Source organism: Peromyscus maniculatus, chromosome 6, assembly GCF_049852395.1.
Source record: "Peromyscus maniculatus bairdii isolate BWxNUB_F1_BW_parent chromosome 6, HU_Pman_BW_mat_3.1, whole genome shotgun sequence".
Taxonomy (NCBI): domain Eukaryota; kingdom Metazoa; phylum Chordata; class Mammalia; order Rodentia; family Cricetidae; genus Peromyscus; species Peromyscus maniculatus.
Window position 1 is genome coordinate 60,178,189 of NC_134857.1, and position 18,933 is coordinate 60,197,121.

Sequence of the window (18,933 nt, forward strand, 5' to 3'; positions counted from 1 at the left end):
TCCTCACAGCAATAGAACGTTGACCAAGACAAATTCTTCACAATTTAACCCCCACCCCCTGTGGTGCAGGGGATTGAAATCAGTGTCTTGCACATGCTGAGCCAGTGTTCTTCCTCAGAGCCGCATCCTTAGCCCACTATTCAATAGTGATAGTGGGTCTTGTAAAAGATATCATTACGTCTTTTTTTCTTTTTTTTCATTATGTCTTAAAAATGTTTTTTAAACATTGATTTTATTTTTGAGTATGTTTATGTGTTTGTGTGTTCATAGGTGCATGTGAGTTGGTCCTCCTGGAGGCCAGAGGTGTTGGATTCCCAGGAGCTAGAGTTATAGACAGTTGTGCACGGCTGACTTGGGCTGGGATCTGACCTCTGGTCTTCTGAAAGAGTAATACTTGTTCTTAACTGCTGAGGCATCTTTGCAATCCCTGTCTCTCTTTTTGCGTTTATCTGTTTGTATATGTACACATCATGCAGTACACGTAAGGATCAGAAGACAACCTTTGAGAGTCAGTTCTCTCCTTCCAGGGGTTGCTCTCAGGTCATCAGGCTTGGTGCCTGTGCTAGATAGTTTTATTCTAATAAATCCCATATATATATATATATATATTCTGTTATTCTAGAGACCCCTGACTAATATGACTAAAACAGTGCTTTTACACACTGAACCATCTTGCTGGCCCTAAACTCAGCTCATCTTTCTCTGAGATGAGCATTGAACTGACCCATGACAGGAGGAGGCAGAATTACCCATTTCCATTCTACGGAGCATGGTGGAGGATCCACGGCACATGTGCTCCATCCATTTTGTTTAGGGATAGTTATCTGAGTTTTTTCCTAGAATGTCCCCTAGAAATACTCAGAAGTTTTACCTGCAAATCTCCGGTTAGGGGGCATATAATTTCTCCAGGTGGGATTATTAGACTTAATATGTGATATGATGCTATTCTCTACAGAAGTAACAAGAAACAGGTGCACAAGACAGCAGGTTCAATGTAAGGCCAGAGTTCAAGTTTTCCTTACAGCTTTTGGAGCTCGTGGTACTTCCTGAAGCCGTTGGGAGGGAGTGTTCTTATGGAGTTCCGCTGCAGGGACCTGAAACACACACATAGTTCAGTCATGCTGAGTGGATTTTCACTTTAATGTCTTACTTCTAATTATAACATCAACGATCTTGAGCTGGATTCTGAGCTGCACGCACTGGTTTAATGATGTGTTTTCAAGGAGTGACTCAAAAGGCTGAACTAGTCACGCTTTCTGCAAGTCACTCTGGGCGGCTGAGCCGCCACCACTAAGCCTTCTTTCATCTTGATCGTAGTTTCCTGAGACTTCCTTTCCTACCAGTGTTCTGCCTCAGCCTCCAAACCAAACGCTGCCTTACAGTCTTGCAGTGTTTATATTGTGGAAAGATAAATCGTTAAATATTTTAATTTGGTTTAATGACCTAGGTGAAAATTTGGTTTGCTTTTAAAAGTGTGTTCCTTCCTTCATTCATCCATTTGTTCATCATTCATTTATTCTCTCAGTAAAGGCCTATTCAACTCCCACCATGGGCTTTTGAAAGATAAGCAATATCTCTTCCCTAACTCTCACACTCTATTTGGATGACTCATGATACCCCTTGCCTATAAGCTAGAGGGTTCCCTCAGAGTTTGTCCCCAGGGATAAGAAGGCAATTCATTGTCCTATTCTTATTATGTTTGTTTATGTACACATTCATTTCAAAGTGATTATTGAGGGATTATTTCGGTGTGTTGGGAGTTTTAGAGGATAGCTAGAAAAACAATGGAGATGATGACACTTTCCCTTTTTGTAAGAGAAGATTGGTATTCCAAAGACTATGCAAGGAAGCACATTTAATATTCTTAAAAAGAGGTACAAGTGAGATTCTATGAGAACCCCCAGAGCAGGGCCTAACCACCCTTGAGTGGAGTGGCTTGCTGTACAGGGAGGGAGGCTCCTTCAAGGATCTGCAAGAAATTTCTCTTTTAAAGCTGGGTCCTTATTAGCGCATGCCCAGGGTTTATAGACAAATATCATTCTTTCTAAATGATACAAAATATTTTCACAAATAGATTCATTTATATTTTCAAAATGCCCTGATACTAAAAGGGATAGATATTATTTTCATTGATTAGGGAAAACCCAAATACTTTCATCACATAAGACATTTTTGTATTTTAAAGTTCGATATCCCATTTGGTTCTTCACAAAGTCATATATATACACACATTCATACATGGTATGTGTATGTCATAGAGAGCAAAAGGCAAGCCAGAGCTCTGCTTTTTAGTGGGTAAGTTCAGGGATCTAAGAGTCAACTCTTGAAGTTAACATTTATTGAGTTAGAACAATGTATAAATATTCATAGCTATCTGTGTTTGCCCATCTCACTCTTTAGCATTTATTTGAAACATTTTCCAAAAGTCTTGACTTCAATAAACACTCGTTGGATGATTAGGCTTCTTTGATACTTTACTTACATATGATTTAGGCCATTCCTGACATTTCCCTATAATAGTTGCAATTCAAAATCTGGAAGAACTCAGTCATGGAACTTGATATTTAGTCTTGTAATACATTTACACTAAAGCCTAGAGCTTTTTTCCCTTTTGAACAGACCAAACAGACTAGAACAAGGTATGAAACTGAGCCAGAATCTGCAGAGAAGAATCTATATGGACAATTAGAATCAAGTGGTTTAATCAAAAGCACAAGAAAGTGCTCTATTGCCCTATCGGTATATATACACTCAGAGTTGCTGTGTGTGTGTGTGTGTGTGTGTGTGTGTGTGTGTGTGTGTGTGTGTATGTGTGTGTGTATGTGTGTGTGTGTGTTTACAGTCTTGATGAATTCAGAGCCTCATGCATGTTAAGCAAGTGCAATATTATTGAGTTACAATCCAAGTCTAATAATGCTTTTTTTTTAAAAAACAAATAGTCAAATGTTATAGACTTAAACCTCTGAGCATTATACCTACATCTATAAATGCCTGTTGAATAGCCACCGAATGACCTGTTAATGTTAAATAAGAAATCTAACATTGAACTCTTGAGTATTCCCACTTACTGGGACCTAGCCTCCTCATTCTTCCATCAATCTGTAACCCAGGGTGGGTGCCCTGAAGTCACTTTACCCACATTCTTCACTTGTCTTCTTGTAGGATGTGATCTTAGCTTTAGTTCATCCCTCCCTTTCTCTCTCCTTCCCTCCTTTCCTTCCTGGGTTAAAGCTGACTGATACATATCTGTTTATATATATATATATATATATATATATATATATATATATATATATATATATATATATATATATATATATATACACATATATATTATACATACGTGGTCAGAATATTTCTTTTTAAATCAAATCATAATTTAACTAAATTATTTACCCTGTTATTTCTGACCTCTGTCCCTCTAGCATTCTTTCTCTGTTCCTTTCTTTCACAAAGATTAGTTGCAGTGTTGGCAAATGTGTTCCAATATTATTTGTGGGAAAATGAAAAATGAGGTTGGCTGATCAGTCTTTTATTTGGACTTTCCAGTAACTTGATGTAAGCAGTGGAGGTGATAATTATTTCTATCACCAATGAATTCGCAGAAACTCTTCCTAGGACTTCCGTCAATTTCTTTGGGGGAAATCATTTCTTTTTCCCTAGCAGGACTAATTACTATGATAAGCCATGGGAGGCAAGAAAGGAAGAACACTAGCCAATGCTTCCTCTTTGTCCAGAAAAGGTCACCTTCTTCAAAGAGCAAGCTTTTGTGGATTATTTCCCCAATGTTCTCTGTTTTTGTTCCCAGATTGAGATCCACGGGGCAACACCTGGATTCTGTGAACCTGATGGGACTCTGCGGCAGCTCCTTTACCTGTGTGCCAAGCATCTGGGTTTTCTGGTAGGTTGTTTGAGAAAGGCAAGACTTGCCAACACCTGTATACTCAAGGGTTACTCTTACTGTGTCTGCACGAACCAAAAAGCCAGAGTCACAAGATATAAAACACATGGATGAAGAGCCCACCCAAACAAAACCCCAAACCCAACCAACTCAATAAAAAAAAAATATATTGAAGCTTTTACTATCTACTGAGTTCTTAAAAAAAAAAAAACTGGACCAAATATGTGTTTGTGTGCTGCTTGAAGTCTAGTTGAGCTCAAATAACCAGAACAAGAAACTTAGCACCACCAACACTGAGCCCAGCAAGACACTTTTACAAGACTCTTCTTCTTTTCTATATGTAAGTTTGAATTTCGTCAGAAAGGACCACAACATCAATATGTCTGAGTCAAAATGTGATTTAGAAGTTAATTTAAATGTGAAGTTCTGGGAATATTTTATCCAATATACTTTACTTATTCCTCAAGTAAATTAAATTTACTTGTGCACAAGAGTACATGAAAACTTCTTTATGTGTAATAAACTCTAAAACAGCTCTTGCCATAAGCATGAAATAAAAATTCTGTGTAATGAGAAAGCTGTGGGTAGCAGTGTATTTCGCTCCCCTCCCCGACCTGCTCCATAGCAGTTGAAATGGATGGCATCCTTTGCTCAGATGAAATATAGTGAACAGTCAACACTTCACAGAATTGTTTATGGAGTAATTTAAGGTGAGGTCTAGTATTTAGAAGTATTTAAAACCGTCTGTGAACAGTTCCTTGTAACTGATCTACAGATGGAACGGTCTTTGAACAAACATGCATCTGAAGTTGTGATCTGGGGTCAGTCCTGGTGATTGCCCTGCAGTTCTATCCAGCCTTAAGGATGAGCCAGTCTTAATGCTACTTACATTACAGTCACATTGGCAGAAACTGACGGGACAGCTCGTAAATTGGCTTCATCACAGTCAAGCTCTAGATCTCGGCACAAACAATGCATGGGCACAGAGCCAACCACTGAACAGAGAGGAAGTGGGAAGGAATGATGAAGTGAGGGACCAGGGAGAGGAGGGGAACGAAGAGAAAGAAATGCAAAGCCATGAGAATATTGACTAGGATAAAAGTCTATCATGTTTTACCCAAGCACTTGGGGGAATGATTTAAATTAAGGTTCCACAGTTTGCTTTGAATTACCTTCAAGACCAGACCAGTCTAGCATGAACATTAGGAAACACACACATTGAGGAGCCTATCCCCTTTTCTTTTTCCTTTCTTTTTTTAATATTTATTTTTTATGTGTGTGTCTCTGCATGTGTATATGTGTGAGCTGCTGCGCACAGGTGCTTGCCTCTCTCTCTCTCTCTCTCTCTCTCTCTCTCTCTCTCTCTCTCTCTCTCTGTGTGTGTGTGTGTGTGTGTGTGTGTGTGTGTACAGACATGCTCATTCCTGGGTGCTCCAAGAGGGCATTAGATCCCTTGCAGCTGGTGGATACTGGTGGTTGTGAGTGTCTGCTTGTTGGGATGGGGTTAGGGGATGGGGGTGGAGGAGGTGCGGGTGGGTGGGTGGGGGTGGGCACTGAGAACCAAACTCCTGTCCTCTCCAAGAGAAGTAAGTGTTCTTAAACGCTGAGAAATGGTACAACCCCCATCTCAGATCTTTGCTATGATAATGGAAAGCTGACTAACTTGGGGTTGGGGAAAGAAGAGAGTTTCCTGAACAAGGTTCCTAACAATCTTTTAAGTTCTCTAGACACAGGAGACAATGAAATGAATCCCATGGTGGGATGGACTACTGAACACAGCACAGGAAAAGATGAGCCATCTTCCCAGCTCACCTTTTTTTTTTCTTAAATATTGGATTGACCTTCATTGGCCACAGAATGAACAAAATCTTCTGCTTCTGTCTCCAAAGGAGAAGGGATAGTGTGGGGGCTTCAGGTCCATTTGAAAGCTTCTGTTTGAGTATTAGTATCAAAAGTAATAAATAACCTCTTTGGTGGAAGACTAAATCACTTTAACCAGAAGCAAGCAGGAAAGGAGACATCACCAAGGAATGAGGAGGTTTCGTCCCTTCGAAAGGGTGCTCCCGTGTGACTCAGGGTGGGGGAGTGAGAGAACAGAATCCTTGCAGCAACTTTTGCTTGTCCATGCAGTGTTCTAAATGAGCTATGATTGTCTTAGAATAGGCAATTATATGTAAAGCACTGTCATTTTAGTTTCTTTGAAGAAGTTGGTAGACATGGCTACACATGTTCCTGGTTGAGGACAGTTGGAAATGGTTCCCCTTGTACACCAGGACAGTGAATAATTGCCGCCATAACTACGTAGTTCCCAGCACCAGGAAGGAGTAAACGCAGAGGGGAACACTCACTGTCCTGACCGTGTCTGTTCCACAGCAAGCACAAACCATACTGTATAAGTTGTGTGGAATACAAATGCATTAGACTACTTAGCTAGGTGAACTGCCGGTCTCCAGTGGCTTTCAGATGTGTTGAATCTCATCCTGAAGATGCTCCAGCCACACAAGATGGCCAAAAGAATATATCCATCCCATTCTGTATCTCCCCAATACCCAGTATCGGTGAAATTAGAATGCACAGCAAAGCATTCATCCCATAAGTGCAGTTTTAGGCATTACTCGTCCTATGTATGACAAGAAAGAATGTTTTAAAATATCTTTTGAAAAACTGAATTCCATCACATCTCAAAGTTGTACCTGTTCTGTGGAACATGGTGGCACACACCTGTGAATCCAGCATTTGGGAGCAGAGGTAGAAGGATTGTGGTTCAAAGCCACCCTGCTAATACAAAACTATATTAAAATTTTTTCACATAAGAATTTCAACTGGGTTAAAAAGAAGATTGATGCATTAGCAACTTAATGCTTGTAGACAATGAGTAAACAATTTCTCCCTCAAAGCCTTCAAACTTTGATCATGTATTGACTATCCTAAGTATGATGCTTTCCACGGCATTTCTCTGAAGAGGTGACTTTAAAATGTGAATTGCTCACATTCTTTCAAGTATCCAAAAATGTTTTTGATTTCCACCAAGAATCTGACATGAGAAAAGTGTTACGAATAGGAACCTTAATTTAAGTTTCACCCAAGATTTTGATCCTATACTCTTATTTCATGTGCTGCTTGAAGAAGATGTTTAATTTAGCAATTTTAATCCCCACTCTCTCTACAGAAATCTAATTAAAAATTGAGCTTTTCATGTCTTCTAAGTATTGATAAAAACCATTACCTCGGCGTCGACCTTGATCCACCGTTCCTTGTGTAGGGCCGTGCTCCTGGAGCAGTCGCCACACATGTGACAAATGTCTCCCACAGTGACAGAGTGGGCAGAACAGGGTTCTTTGGCCGACTCAGTCCGTCCCCCCTCCCCTGTTATTTTTGCTTTACCAACTGTGAGTTCTGTAACCTGCCCTTGACCTTAGTGACCTGAGCTTTGGCTGCAGCTGCTCAACTCTCCTCAGCAAGAGCTTTTGGGCTCGCTCTCCCTCCCTCCCTCCCCTCTGCTCTTCTTTCTCCTCCCCCTCCTCTCTCTCTCTCCCTCTTTCATTCTGTCTCCTTCTTTCCTTCCTTCTCCCTTTTCCCCTTTCCTTTCCACTGTGTGGCCCAGGATGGATTTGGATGTCAGATCCTAGTACCCAGGCTTCAGGTGTTGTCATGACAACATGATACCATTGAGCTTTTTACATGTGACACATGTGCAGGTGCGTACCATTCCACCAAACTGAGCATTTTCATATGGAGTATTTTTTTGGCTATTATCTTTTCATTTTCCATTTAACCTTTACCTCTTATAACTTCTTAATATGTTATTGATTTGGTTCTATTAATAACTATACCTTAATTTTAAGTTGATAAAATATTTTTGGACTATGGTAAAATATAAGATTCAATTCAATTTTTTTGAATAGTGTGAGATATAAAATTCAATTAAAATATAAGAAAGGGCCGGGCGGTGGTGGCGCACGCCTTTAATCCCAGCACTCGGGAGGCAGAGCCAGGCGGATCTCTGTGAGTTCGAGGCCAGCCTGGGCTACCAAGTGAGTCCCAGGAAAGGCGCAAAGCTACACAGAGAAACCCTGTCTTGAAAAACCAAACCAAAAAAAAAAATATAAGAAAGGAAAATTAATATATTAAGAAACAAAATTGCATTTTAAGATAATACATTTAGTTTATATTTTTCTATCTTATTGATAGCAATGCTATACCTTTTAATTTTGTTTCTTCAAAAAGGTTTTGGCTTAATTTTTATTTTCAGCAATATTAGAGATTGAACCTAAGGCCTCACACATGCTAAGCAAGTGTCCTACCATGGGGCTACACTGCCAGCTGAACTTTTAGCTTTCTAACGATCAAATTATTTAGTCCCCCTCTTTTGAGTGGCAGGTGTGGTGCTGACATAGGTTGCTGAGCACCTCTAAGACTCATGGGAGGGATGTGCGTACCTTTCCACTGGAGATTGCTGGTAGCCTATTAATCTCATTTGAGTAGTGAAGACAAAAATATTAACAATTTGAAAAGCTAAACTTTATATTTGTGGTAGAACAAAAAGGAAAATAATATAGCAAAAGAGTTTTCCCATCCTCCAACTCTTGGCTTATGAGTTGTTAGTTTTGAAAATGACAGGTTCAAAGTACACACATGTATTTGCATAATTTATTAACTGGACTAAATTTATTTAAAGTGAATGATTTTAGTAAGTATTCTTGATCTAAAACAGAATGAAGCTATTGCGCAGCTGCCAGCTCTCTCCCTTCCATCGCCTGTGCAGTATCTGCCAGTGTTCAGCAGTTTACAGCAAGCTGCAGTGAGTACGACTTTCAGAGATCTGTGGCTTCGACCACAGAAGCCTTTTCCCTTGCAGACACTGGGACCCGGGCAGCTGCTCTGCTCTTCCATTTCCTTAGTTTCCTTTACTGCAGGGTTTATGCTGATGGCCAAAAGGACATTATATAAAACAGCAACTCTGACCACTGACACCCATTTTGTTTGCAATACCTGACTTGATCGATTCCTGGAGTACTTAAAAACAGAATTCCAAATTAAGGCTTCCCTTCTTAAAATGTTTGCAACTAGAAAACTATAATTGGCTTTCAAAAAAGAACGTTGTATCCAAAATTTAATAGCATGGCATCTTACCATGAACTCATCAAAGAGGGGACTCGGCTGCTGTGGCTACTTACAGCATTCAGAAGTTTCTGCCTCAAAGGGTTTCATGGAAGTCAGTTTGTAGTAATTAGCAAAGTATTTGTCGAGTTGTAGAGACCACCCATTGTTGTCTCCTGAAAAAAAAAAAAAACCACCAATAGCAAGAAAGTTAAAAAGAAAAACCAAACAGATATATTTTGCTATCTTGGCAAAAATAGTTCTTCCAAAACTAAGTCAGTGAATCTCAAAGGTGGTTTGGTAATTACCATCAAGGACTTACTTCAGGTGTGCAATTCTGTCCCCAGTTGGAGGTCTGGGATGGCTTGACTAGCATCCACCCAACAGGTGGATGACCCATGCCCAGTTGGACCATTATCAGGCTCTTCTCCTGAATCCTCCTTGGGTCCAGCTCATGAGTAGTGCCCTCAACCCGGTCACCCTGCTCCCTGAGCCGGATTTAGATGGGCCGCTACATGACAGTCAAGAAATTCTTTTTTTTAATGTTCTTTTTTGAGACAGGGTTTCTCTGTGTAGCTTTGTGACTTTCCTGGAACTTACTCTATAGCCCAGGCTGGTCTCAAACTCACAGAGATCCGCCTGCTAGGATTAAAAGTGTGCACCAACCCCACCTGGCTTGACAGTCAAGAAATTCTAAGCCACCTACAGTGGGTGAAGCTGGACTTGCAAGCCTACTCCCTAAAGGAGACCGAAATGACCTGGTACACAGATGACAGCAGTTTCATCAAGGATGGGCCAGGGGCATCTGTAACTACAGAGGGGATGATCATTTAGGCTGAGGCCTTACTTCTAGGTATGACAGCTCAGAGGACTGAGCTGATAGCCCTAACTAAGACCTTACAATTGGGCCAAGGAAAGAGATTTAACATTTACATCAATAGCTGATACACCTTCCTACGGTTCATGTCCATGGAGCCATCTATAGAGAGAGGAGCTGAAGGAAGGACAATTAAAATAAACAGAAGATACTAGACCTCTTGCAAGTTATATGGCTGCCCTGGAAAGTTGTCGTCATACACTGCCCAGGGCATAAGAGACGGGAAGAACCCATTTCCAAGGGAAATAATCAGGCAGATATGGCAGGCCGGGAAGCAACCCTTCAAGTTGTGGCCACCTTGATGGTCGGCTTCCTAGCTCCAACTCTGCCAGAGACCCCAACTACACCAGAGATGAACTCAGAAGAATCTGCTCCTGCACCAATGCCTACAAGAAGGATGGCTGGTATAAGTCCCCTGAAGGGCAGATTATTCTCCCCGCAGACTTTGCCAGCCAACTGGTTCTCCAAATGCACCAGGGCACACATTTAGAGGAAAGGAAAATACAAGACCTACTAAGAAGGGCTCATCTTAAGGTCTTCCACCTAAGACCGAAAACAGAAGAAGCTATAGCTTGTTGCCCGACCTGCCGCCTGGTCAATGCAAGATGAAGCACTGGCACAAGGGTGGGGAGCAGAGAAAGAGGAACCGGCCGGAGCCAATAGGGAAATAGATTTCATAGAGGTAAAGGCAGGTTCACATGGCTACAAATATTTACTGATACTGGTAGATATTTTTTCAGGATAGACTGAGGCATATCCTACCAAACGGAGACCACCTTAGTAGTCACCAAGAAACTTCCAAGACATCATCCCCAGGTATAGCCTCCCACCCTTTTAGGATTAGACCAGCATTTATCTCACAGGTAACACAATAGTTAGTTAAAGCTATGGGGCTTAATTGGGAACTTCATTGTGCTTACCATCCCCAGAGTTCAGCACATATAGAAAGGATGAATTAGAACTTAAAGGAGACTTTGGCTAAATTAATCCTTGAGACTGGTGGTGACTGGGTGCCTCTCCTTCCTTTTGCTCTTTTTCGGATCCGGAATCATCCCTATACCCTGGGCTTGACCCGTTCAAGATCATGTACTCTAGGCCCCCACCCTTGAAACCAGAAAGAACTGAGGCCTCACCATCGGTCACTGGGGTTGCCCCAAAGACCCACCCTCTCTAATCAGGAGCCCTTAGGACTCTTGACAGCCACTTACCAGGTTCTAAATGCCTTGAAGCCCAATCTCACTAAGGCTCACTGGCTGTGCTGGACACCAAGCCACCCTGTGATGAAGGGATTGTGGTTATCAGAAATTAGACTAACTCCCCTAACACTTGATCCTGCCGATGGCAGGGGTCAGGAAAAGGATGATACAAATCCCTATTTAATTGGTCACCATGGTTGACTGCCCTCCTGTAGGCCTCGACTGTTCCTCTAGTCCTCTTACTGCTGGCCTTAACTTGGGGACCTTGTATCATTCATGCCTTGGTAAGGTTTGTTAAGGAAGGAATCTCCACAGTCTAGCTGATGGTTCTGAGACAACAATATTAGCCTGTAGGTCAGGAAGAAGCATCTCTGGGATTTGAGATAATTTACTACTCAAGGGGAGAATGAGAGAACCAAGCAAATGCCATGACAGGATCCTGATAGCCTGTCAGAGACTAGGCCTTAACTTTAGTTTACCGGAACTGAAAAAACACTTCTTGGAAAAACCACAGCCCAGGGGCAGCTAATCAGAAAGCACCCCACAGCCTTATGCTCGCAAAAGATAGCTTCCCTGACCCCGCTGCTGGAGAGTCCCTAACTACTAACCACCCAGTATTAACCCATACCCCTTAAGTTCATTCCCATCAATCAGTTTAAAGGTCAACCTCCCCACCCCAATATTCCTCTAATTTTGCTTAAAAGGAGACTGTGTGATTCTCTCAGTGACACCATTTCATGTAGGTGGTTGACCCCTGCATGTGGGAAGTTTTTTGCTCTCAAGAAATAAATGCTCCTGTGTGTTGCATTGCATATGTAAGTGTGTGTGTGTGTGTGTGTGTGTGTGTGTGTGTGTGTGTGTGTGTGTGTGTGTGATGATCTTTGGAGTGATTCGAGGACCCTAGCATTCACCAAACACTGTAGTAGCTTCCTGCAAGTCATATTTGACCACTCTTGAGCCAGTGATAGACATGCTGAAATGTGGTATAACATTTTCCACACTGTTCTTAGGTTTCCCTAAACCACCTTCATTAGTTGAAACTGATTCTTGGCGTGTATAGATAGATCTTCTTTATTTATTAAAACTGGTTTTCGAGCTGTGTAGATGCAGATAGGTGACTGTGGTGGTTTGAATGGGAATGGCTATTTTCGTGCTTAGTCTCTGGTTGGTAAACTGTTTGGGAAGGATTGGGAGGTGTGGCTTTGTGGAGTAGGTATGCCTTTGTAAGAGGTGGTGTCACTGAGGGGTGGGATTTGAAGTTTCAAAAGTCTATGCCAGGCTTGGCACATCTTGCCCACGGACCATGATGTCAAGTTTTCAGTGCCATGCCTGATGATGTTCCCACAATGATGATCATAGACTAATTCTATGAAACTGTAAGCAAGGCCCCGATGAAATTCTTTTGTAAGAGTTGCTTTGGTCAGGTGCACACTATTAGAACACTAACTGATGTGCCCATGATGATTATATTTAAGACAAGAAACAGAAGGCCCAGGAGGTGTCTCAATTGGTAAAGTGCTTGCTGTATGAACAGGAAGAGCTGAACCTGAGTTCCCCACCCCCACCTATGAGATAGGGTTTCTCTGTGTCGCCCTGGCTGTCCTGGAACTCACTTTGTAGACTAAGCTGGCCTTGAACTCACAGAGATCCACCTGCCTCTGCCTCACTATTGCTGGGATTGAAGGCATGTGCCTCCATGCCCAGCCATCTGTTTTTCTGTTTTTTTGTTTGTTTTTAAGAGGACCCTAGTTTACTCCCCAGAATCCACATAAAAAACAAAAAACAAAACAAAACAAAAAAACAAAAAACTAAAGAAAACAAAATTGGGTATGGCGGCATGTTCTTGTATTCCCAGTGTTGAGGAGGAGAAGACAGGAACAGTGTAGGGAGTAGAGCTGCCTCAAGAGAAAGGCTGTGTGTGCAGGAGGCAGCAGACCCGGAGAAAAGGGGCCACTGAAGTCCTTTGGGGCCCAGACTGCTCCATCAGGAGCTCCAGAAGCCGGACATGGAACTGCATGATTTGGTGTTTGCCCTGTTGGGTTTTGGTTTGTGTTTGGTCTGATCTTTTCTTGCTGTGCTCTCATTCTTCTATGTTGGAATGGGAGCAGTTAATCTGGGTCATTGTACATCAGAACTGGTTTGTAACTTTACAGAAGCTCACAGTTGAGGCACTGTCTTTAGTATCAGAAGACTTGGGACTTTCCAGTGATGCTGAAACTGTTAAAGCAGGTGTAGACTCTTGATGTCAGAATGGATACATTCTGTATTATGAGATGGCCATGAACACACTGGGACAAAGAACAGATAGTTATTGCCTAAGAGATATATTTAGGTGTCAAATTGATGAGGGGTACACTTGTGATATTTTATAGTGCCAACCTGACAGAACCCTCATTCATTAAAGAGGAAAGCTTCTGGGCACGTTTATGAGGGATTATTAGATTGAGTTAGTTGAGGTGGGAGGACCCTCGCTAGATGTGTGCAGAACCACAACACAGGTTAGGGTCCCAGACCAAATAGAAAGAAAGCACACTGAGTACAATCATAGGTCACCCTTTGTCCCTCTTTTTCCTTCAGCACCGAGGAAGGGATCTAACCATGCACATGAGGCCAGTGTTCTCCTAGGATGTTATCACTTCATCTCCTACTCTGTGCATCTTGACTGTGGATGCAATGTCGCCAGCTGCCTCCAGCCTGTGGCCCCTGGGACTCCCCTCCACAATGAACTGTGCCCTGGAAGTGTGTATTGAAAATAAACCTTTGTTCCTTAAGTTGCTTTTGCCAGGCGTTTTGTGGGAGCAACAAGCTGAGTTACTAATGCAATCATTTGTGGCACTGGAATTTCCCCTTTTCTGAATTTGGCAGTTTATTGGACTTCTATGTAAACATTTAATAAATTCTTTTAATTAACACAGAGGTATTTAGGAATTGGAATTAAGGAAAGGATTGACTATTACAAAGTGTTATCAAAAAATTTCAAGATAAATTCATTTTTCAGAGTAGCATTATGAGTTGTTATTATCTATTTATAAATAAAGTGTGGAAATACCTGACTCATTGGTCTCTGGCAATGTTGAGGGGCCTATTGTTTCTTCCTCCCTCTTCCCCTCTTTTCCCCTGTCCTCCCCTCCCTCCTGCCCCTCCCTCTTCTCCTTCTTCTTTTGCTGTGGTACTATAGATGTAGCCCAGGGGCTCACGCACTAGGCAAGTGCTCTACCACTGAGGTAACACCCCTCGTCTTCTTATTCTTATAACCAGGGCTGCTTTGGGTGTCACGGCCACAGAGGATGAGTGAGAGGGGGAGCCTGTCTTAGGAGGGTCTGCAGCCTTGACCTTGCAGGCTGCGGGGGCCTTGTGAAACTGTGGACCAGGCAGCCGAGGCTCATTTGGTCGTGTTTCTGTTAGGAGGCCGTGTGGGGATGCTGGTGGCATGGCAGCTTTCTTCAACACAGGGCTGTTTTGTAGGTGGTATTTCCTCACGGCTGAAACTGACAGACATGGCGGTGACTGACGTGATGTTATTCTTAGTGCTCCTTTAGCAGGGCCTATATTTAACTCAGCTTCTACAAGTTGACTATTTTAAGTTGTCACACTTTTTGCCATACATAGTGCAGGGACTTGCCACCACGGGCTTGGCGCCCTTTCCTGGTTTTTGTCTCTCGTGATTGCTCTCTTGCCCGTCTGCTATTTTAAGGAACGCACTGTATGTGGTTATCTTAGTTTCCTTACTGTGGCTGTGATAAAATACTCTGACAAAAGAGAATTAGGGGGAGAGTCTATTTTAGCTCCGAGGTGACAGGCCACTGCTTTGGGGGAAGTCACAGTCACACAGGAGCTTGAGACAGTGGGTCACACTGCAACGAATTTGTCTACGCTGCTACGGCCCAGTTCCCTTTCCTTATCCCTAAAGATCCAGGAAACCTTGGCCAGGGAGTGGTACCATTCCTCAGTCAACCTAGTCACAATAGTGCCACCCCCCCCCCCCCCCCCCCCCCCGCCACAAGACATGTCCAGAGGCCCATTTATCAGATAATGCTGGATTTTGTCCAGTTGACAATTAGCATTGGCCACCACTGTGACCTTTGTGGCAGCAATTTTGCCAAACAAGTTCAAATGGTGCGGTTGCTAAAATCTTGTCATTGCTTGCTTGCTCTTTTTTCTTTCTTTCGTGTTATAAAATGGCTTTAGTGAGGCTCTTCACTGGGACACCATCTGTGGACTGTTATGGGCAGGGGTGGCTTCACGGATGGCATTGACCCTCTAGCAGGTGTTACCAAAATGTATATGTCACCATAAAGCCCACTGCTTGCTGTCTCTGCCTCATAACAGGTATTAAACATTCATAAATACTTACACCCCCGTCATGCTTCTTTATGGAACCTTGGGGTCCAAAGATCCAGTAGGGGACACCAGAACTGGCTGTGGGGGAAGGGATGGCAATGCCATCCATTATTGTCATGGTCACCATGAATGGAATGGGCAGAAGGGCAGGGGTCTGTGGATGTTAGAGATGGGGAAGCCTGCAGCCTGAGTAGTGGTGGGAGACCTGGATGTAGATGGGCTGCTCACGCAGCACAGAGTCACCGAGGTACAGTAGCTGACCACGGTGTCCGTGGCCCCCATGTTCATTTCACGGAATATTCTTCCCCTTCAGCATGAGTGACTGCCATGTTGGTGACCTTCTCGAAGGTAACATCGCTGGGCAACATGGACCATCACGGAGGGGATCCCTGCACTCCCGCTGTCCTCTTTGAGCTTCTTCCTGTCATTTCCAGTGACAGTGGTAGCTGGGCTGCTGCTCACGACGAACAATTGTGGTTTTTTGCCAACTGCTATGTCTGAGACAGTGTCCTTGACACAGAGTGGACGAGTGAGGTCACAGTGGAGCCACAGGAATCTCTGCTCCTACTCTTCCTCTTTCTCAGTCTTACTTCTCTTCACTCCTTCCACCTGCCTCTCCCCCCACCACACACACATTCAGAGAGCAGTGGAATAAGAGCAAAAGGGGAAAGAAGTGAAACCAGGCTGGCAGCAAGGCGTCTTTGACGAGGAGGAACAGCACTAACTTGCTCATTCTTCTTGAGGTCAGAGCATGCGTTTTGTAGAAATTTCTTTTTTTTTTTTTTTTTTTTTTTTTTTTTTTTTTTGGTTTTTCGAGACAGGGTTTCTCTGTGTAGCTTTGCGCCTTTCCTGGGACTCACTTGGTAGCCCAGGCTGGCCTCGAACTCACAGAGATCCGCCTGGCTCTGCCTCCCGAGTGCTGGGATTAAAGGCGTGCGCCACCACCGCCCGGCTAGAAATTTCTTTTTAAATAGTACCATCTTCAAATAAACAAGCTTTTCAGTGATAAGCTCCCACCTTCTCTCTGCTTGCCAAGGCATTTCCTTCTTCCTAGCCTTGACGTCCTCCAGCAGAAGGCAGACACACAGAACAAGAGACATGTGCCAGAATTGCAAAGTCGGAGTTAGCATTTTTAAGAGCACTGCTTTTTAGTATTATGTGTTTCTATATTTTAACTCATATGTGCTTGATATTTTAAGGATACACAGTTTTTCATACATTAGTAACTATTGCAGGAATTTAATTCTCTGCTTTTTTTTTTTGAGGTGATCTAGGGTAATCTACAGAGTACTTTAAACTGAAAGAAGACTTTGGGATACTCACTGAATAGATGGAGTACTTAAAGATACACCAGTGAAAGAAAACTCTGTCTCCTTTGCTCCAGTACAACTTGGAAATTAAGGCGCTTACCAATAACATAGACTCTTTTGTTCCAGTTCTCGCTGATTTTGCCAGTGTGGGGTCTGAATGTTGCCAGTGTGGGGCCTAGAAATTTGCATTTTCTGTGTCCTGGGTAAATCTTAGGGCAAGTCCTCAGGGGGAAATTATTTACTGCTACTGTATTTTTTTCTATTACTGTATTTTTATAGTGGGCAAACCCTTTGATAATGGTTGCCTTTGAAAATAGTATTCTCCTCACAGGGCAGCAACGGGGAGTGAGCCTGTCGCCTTGTATAACAGTCCAGTAGAGGAAAACGACACCTCAGTGCTACTACAAACTAGTCTTCCTCGAAATTTGCAAATACTTCTACTGAAAGAGGGGTGGTTAAAAAAAGAGAACCTGATCAGTGACCCAAGACCAATGACCCAACTGTTTCAATAAGTCTTAGTGCAGGGAACAAGAAGCACGGGAATCCAAGACTTCACCTCCAATGAGAGTGAATGGGACAGAATCCACGAGGGAGAATGAAATGGACCGAGTGTGAACTGTACAAAGGAATGCAAGAGGGACAAACCCCCGAGGGGATTCCCAGAGGACACGAGCACTTGGATGACAAGGGAAGCCAGCATATGGTGTGAAATTGCCATTCAATCGAGAGACAGAAATGCTGGAGAAAAACTAAACGGAAATATTGGAAGTGAAAAATTCAAGGAGCCAAGTGAAGACAAAACTCAATAAAAACCTCACCAGAGCTGGAGACACGGCTCAGTGGCTAAGAGTAGGTGCTGCTCTTCCAGGGGATCTGAGTTTGATTTCTAGTCAAGTGACTTAACAACCGCTGGTAGCCCCTATTATAGGGGATCCAATCTTTAGAACATTGTGAAAAGACCAAACCTATGAATCATGGGCATAGAAGAGGGATAAGGATTTGTCTTAAAAAGACACAGAAAATAATTTCAATAAAATCACAGCAGAAAATTCCCCACATTTAAGGGAAGAATGTCCATCCAGGTACAAGAGGCATTTAGAAGCCCAATGAAAGAAGACTAGAAAAGAATTTCATCATGAAGGACTAAAAGTCCAGCCTAAGGAAAGTATGTTGAAACTAGAAAGACAGAAACACAGAGCCACATAGAAAGACAGGCCCATCCGAATAGCAGCAGATTTCTGAAACAAAACAAGACAAAGCCAAACAAAACTTTTAAAGCAAGGAGGGTTTTGAATGATGTTATTTCAAAAGACAACAGCCCATCCAGAATACTATACCCAGAAAAACTAGCTATAGTAATTGAAGACAAAAGAAAAAGTTGGCCACTAAGCCAACTACACAGAGAATGTTTGAAGAAATACTGCAGACTGAACAGAAAGACAAGCACATCCATGAGGCTACAGAAAAGAATAAACCATGCCAGAACAGTAGTTGAGTAGAGGAGGACTTGAAAAACATCAAACACCACAAAGTAACAGTAAATAGTACACATTTCTCAATAATAACTCTGGATATTAATGGTCTCAATATGGCATCAAAAACACAGACTAGGAGATTAGATTAACAAGCAGAATGTTTGTTCCATCCAAGCAATGAGCCTCACCATCAAACAGGGATGCGGCAGTAGAAAGGATGGAAAAAGGTATGCCCAGCAAGCAGAACCAGGAAACCAACAAGTGCTGATGTTCTAGTCCCTGAGGAAATGAGGATCAGTCAGAAGAGATAGAGAAAGTCTCCCGTTAAGGGAACAAGCCATCAAGATGACATTACAAATCTCAGCATGTATTCATTGAGCATGCGTGCACCCAAATTCATAAAACTAAGTACTTCTAGACAGAAAGATTGCAGGTAACACTATTGCAGGAATCAGGTGTTACTTCACTACCTCACTCTCACTAATAAATAGGTCATCTGACAAAAAAGCAAAGAAAACAGCTCAGTCGAATGACATCATATAGCAAATGGATCTATAGACATCTATAGAACACTCCATCATCCTCAACAACAGAAAACCTACAGAATATACACATTCTTCTCAGCAGCCCTGAAATAGATCACATAATAGGACACAAAACAAGTCTTAACAGCCAGGTGGTGGTGGTGCCCACCTTTAATCCTAGCACTCAGGAGGCAGAGGCAGTGGATCTC

General features: G+C 42.6%; 1 protein-coding gene across 3 annotated transcripts in view; it reads right to left on the reverse strand.

Moving 5' to 3' along the window:
* The window catches only part of Rxfp1 (relaxin family peptide receptor 1), a 150,885-nt gene that overhangs the window by 50,661 nt on the left and 81,291 nt on the right, over window positions 1-18,933 (reverse strand). For 2 of the 3 annotated variants that reach the window (XM_076574281.1, XM_015999595.3), the window contains exons 3-5: window positions 9,079-9,177; window positions 4,791-4,896; window positions 1,023-1,094 (exon numbers count right to left, since the gene is read on the reverse strand). In XM_076574281.1, the coding sequence (XP_076430396.1) occupies window positions 1,023-1,094; window positions 4,791-4,896; window positions 9,079-9,177 (277 nt within the window). The remainder of the gene's footprint in view (window positions 1-1,022; window positions 1,095-4,790; window positions 4,897-9,078; window positions 9,178-18,933) is intronic. The other variant, XM_042279184.2, reaches the window with a different exon arrangement.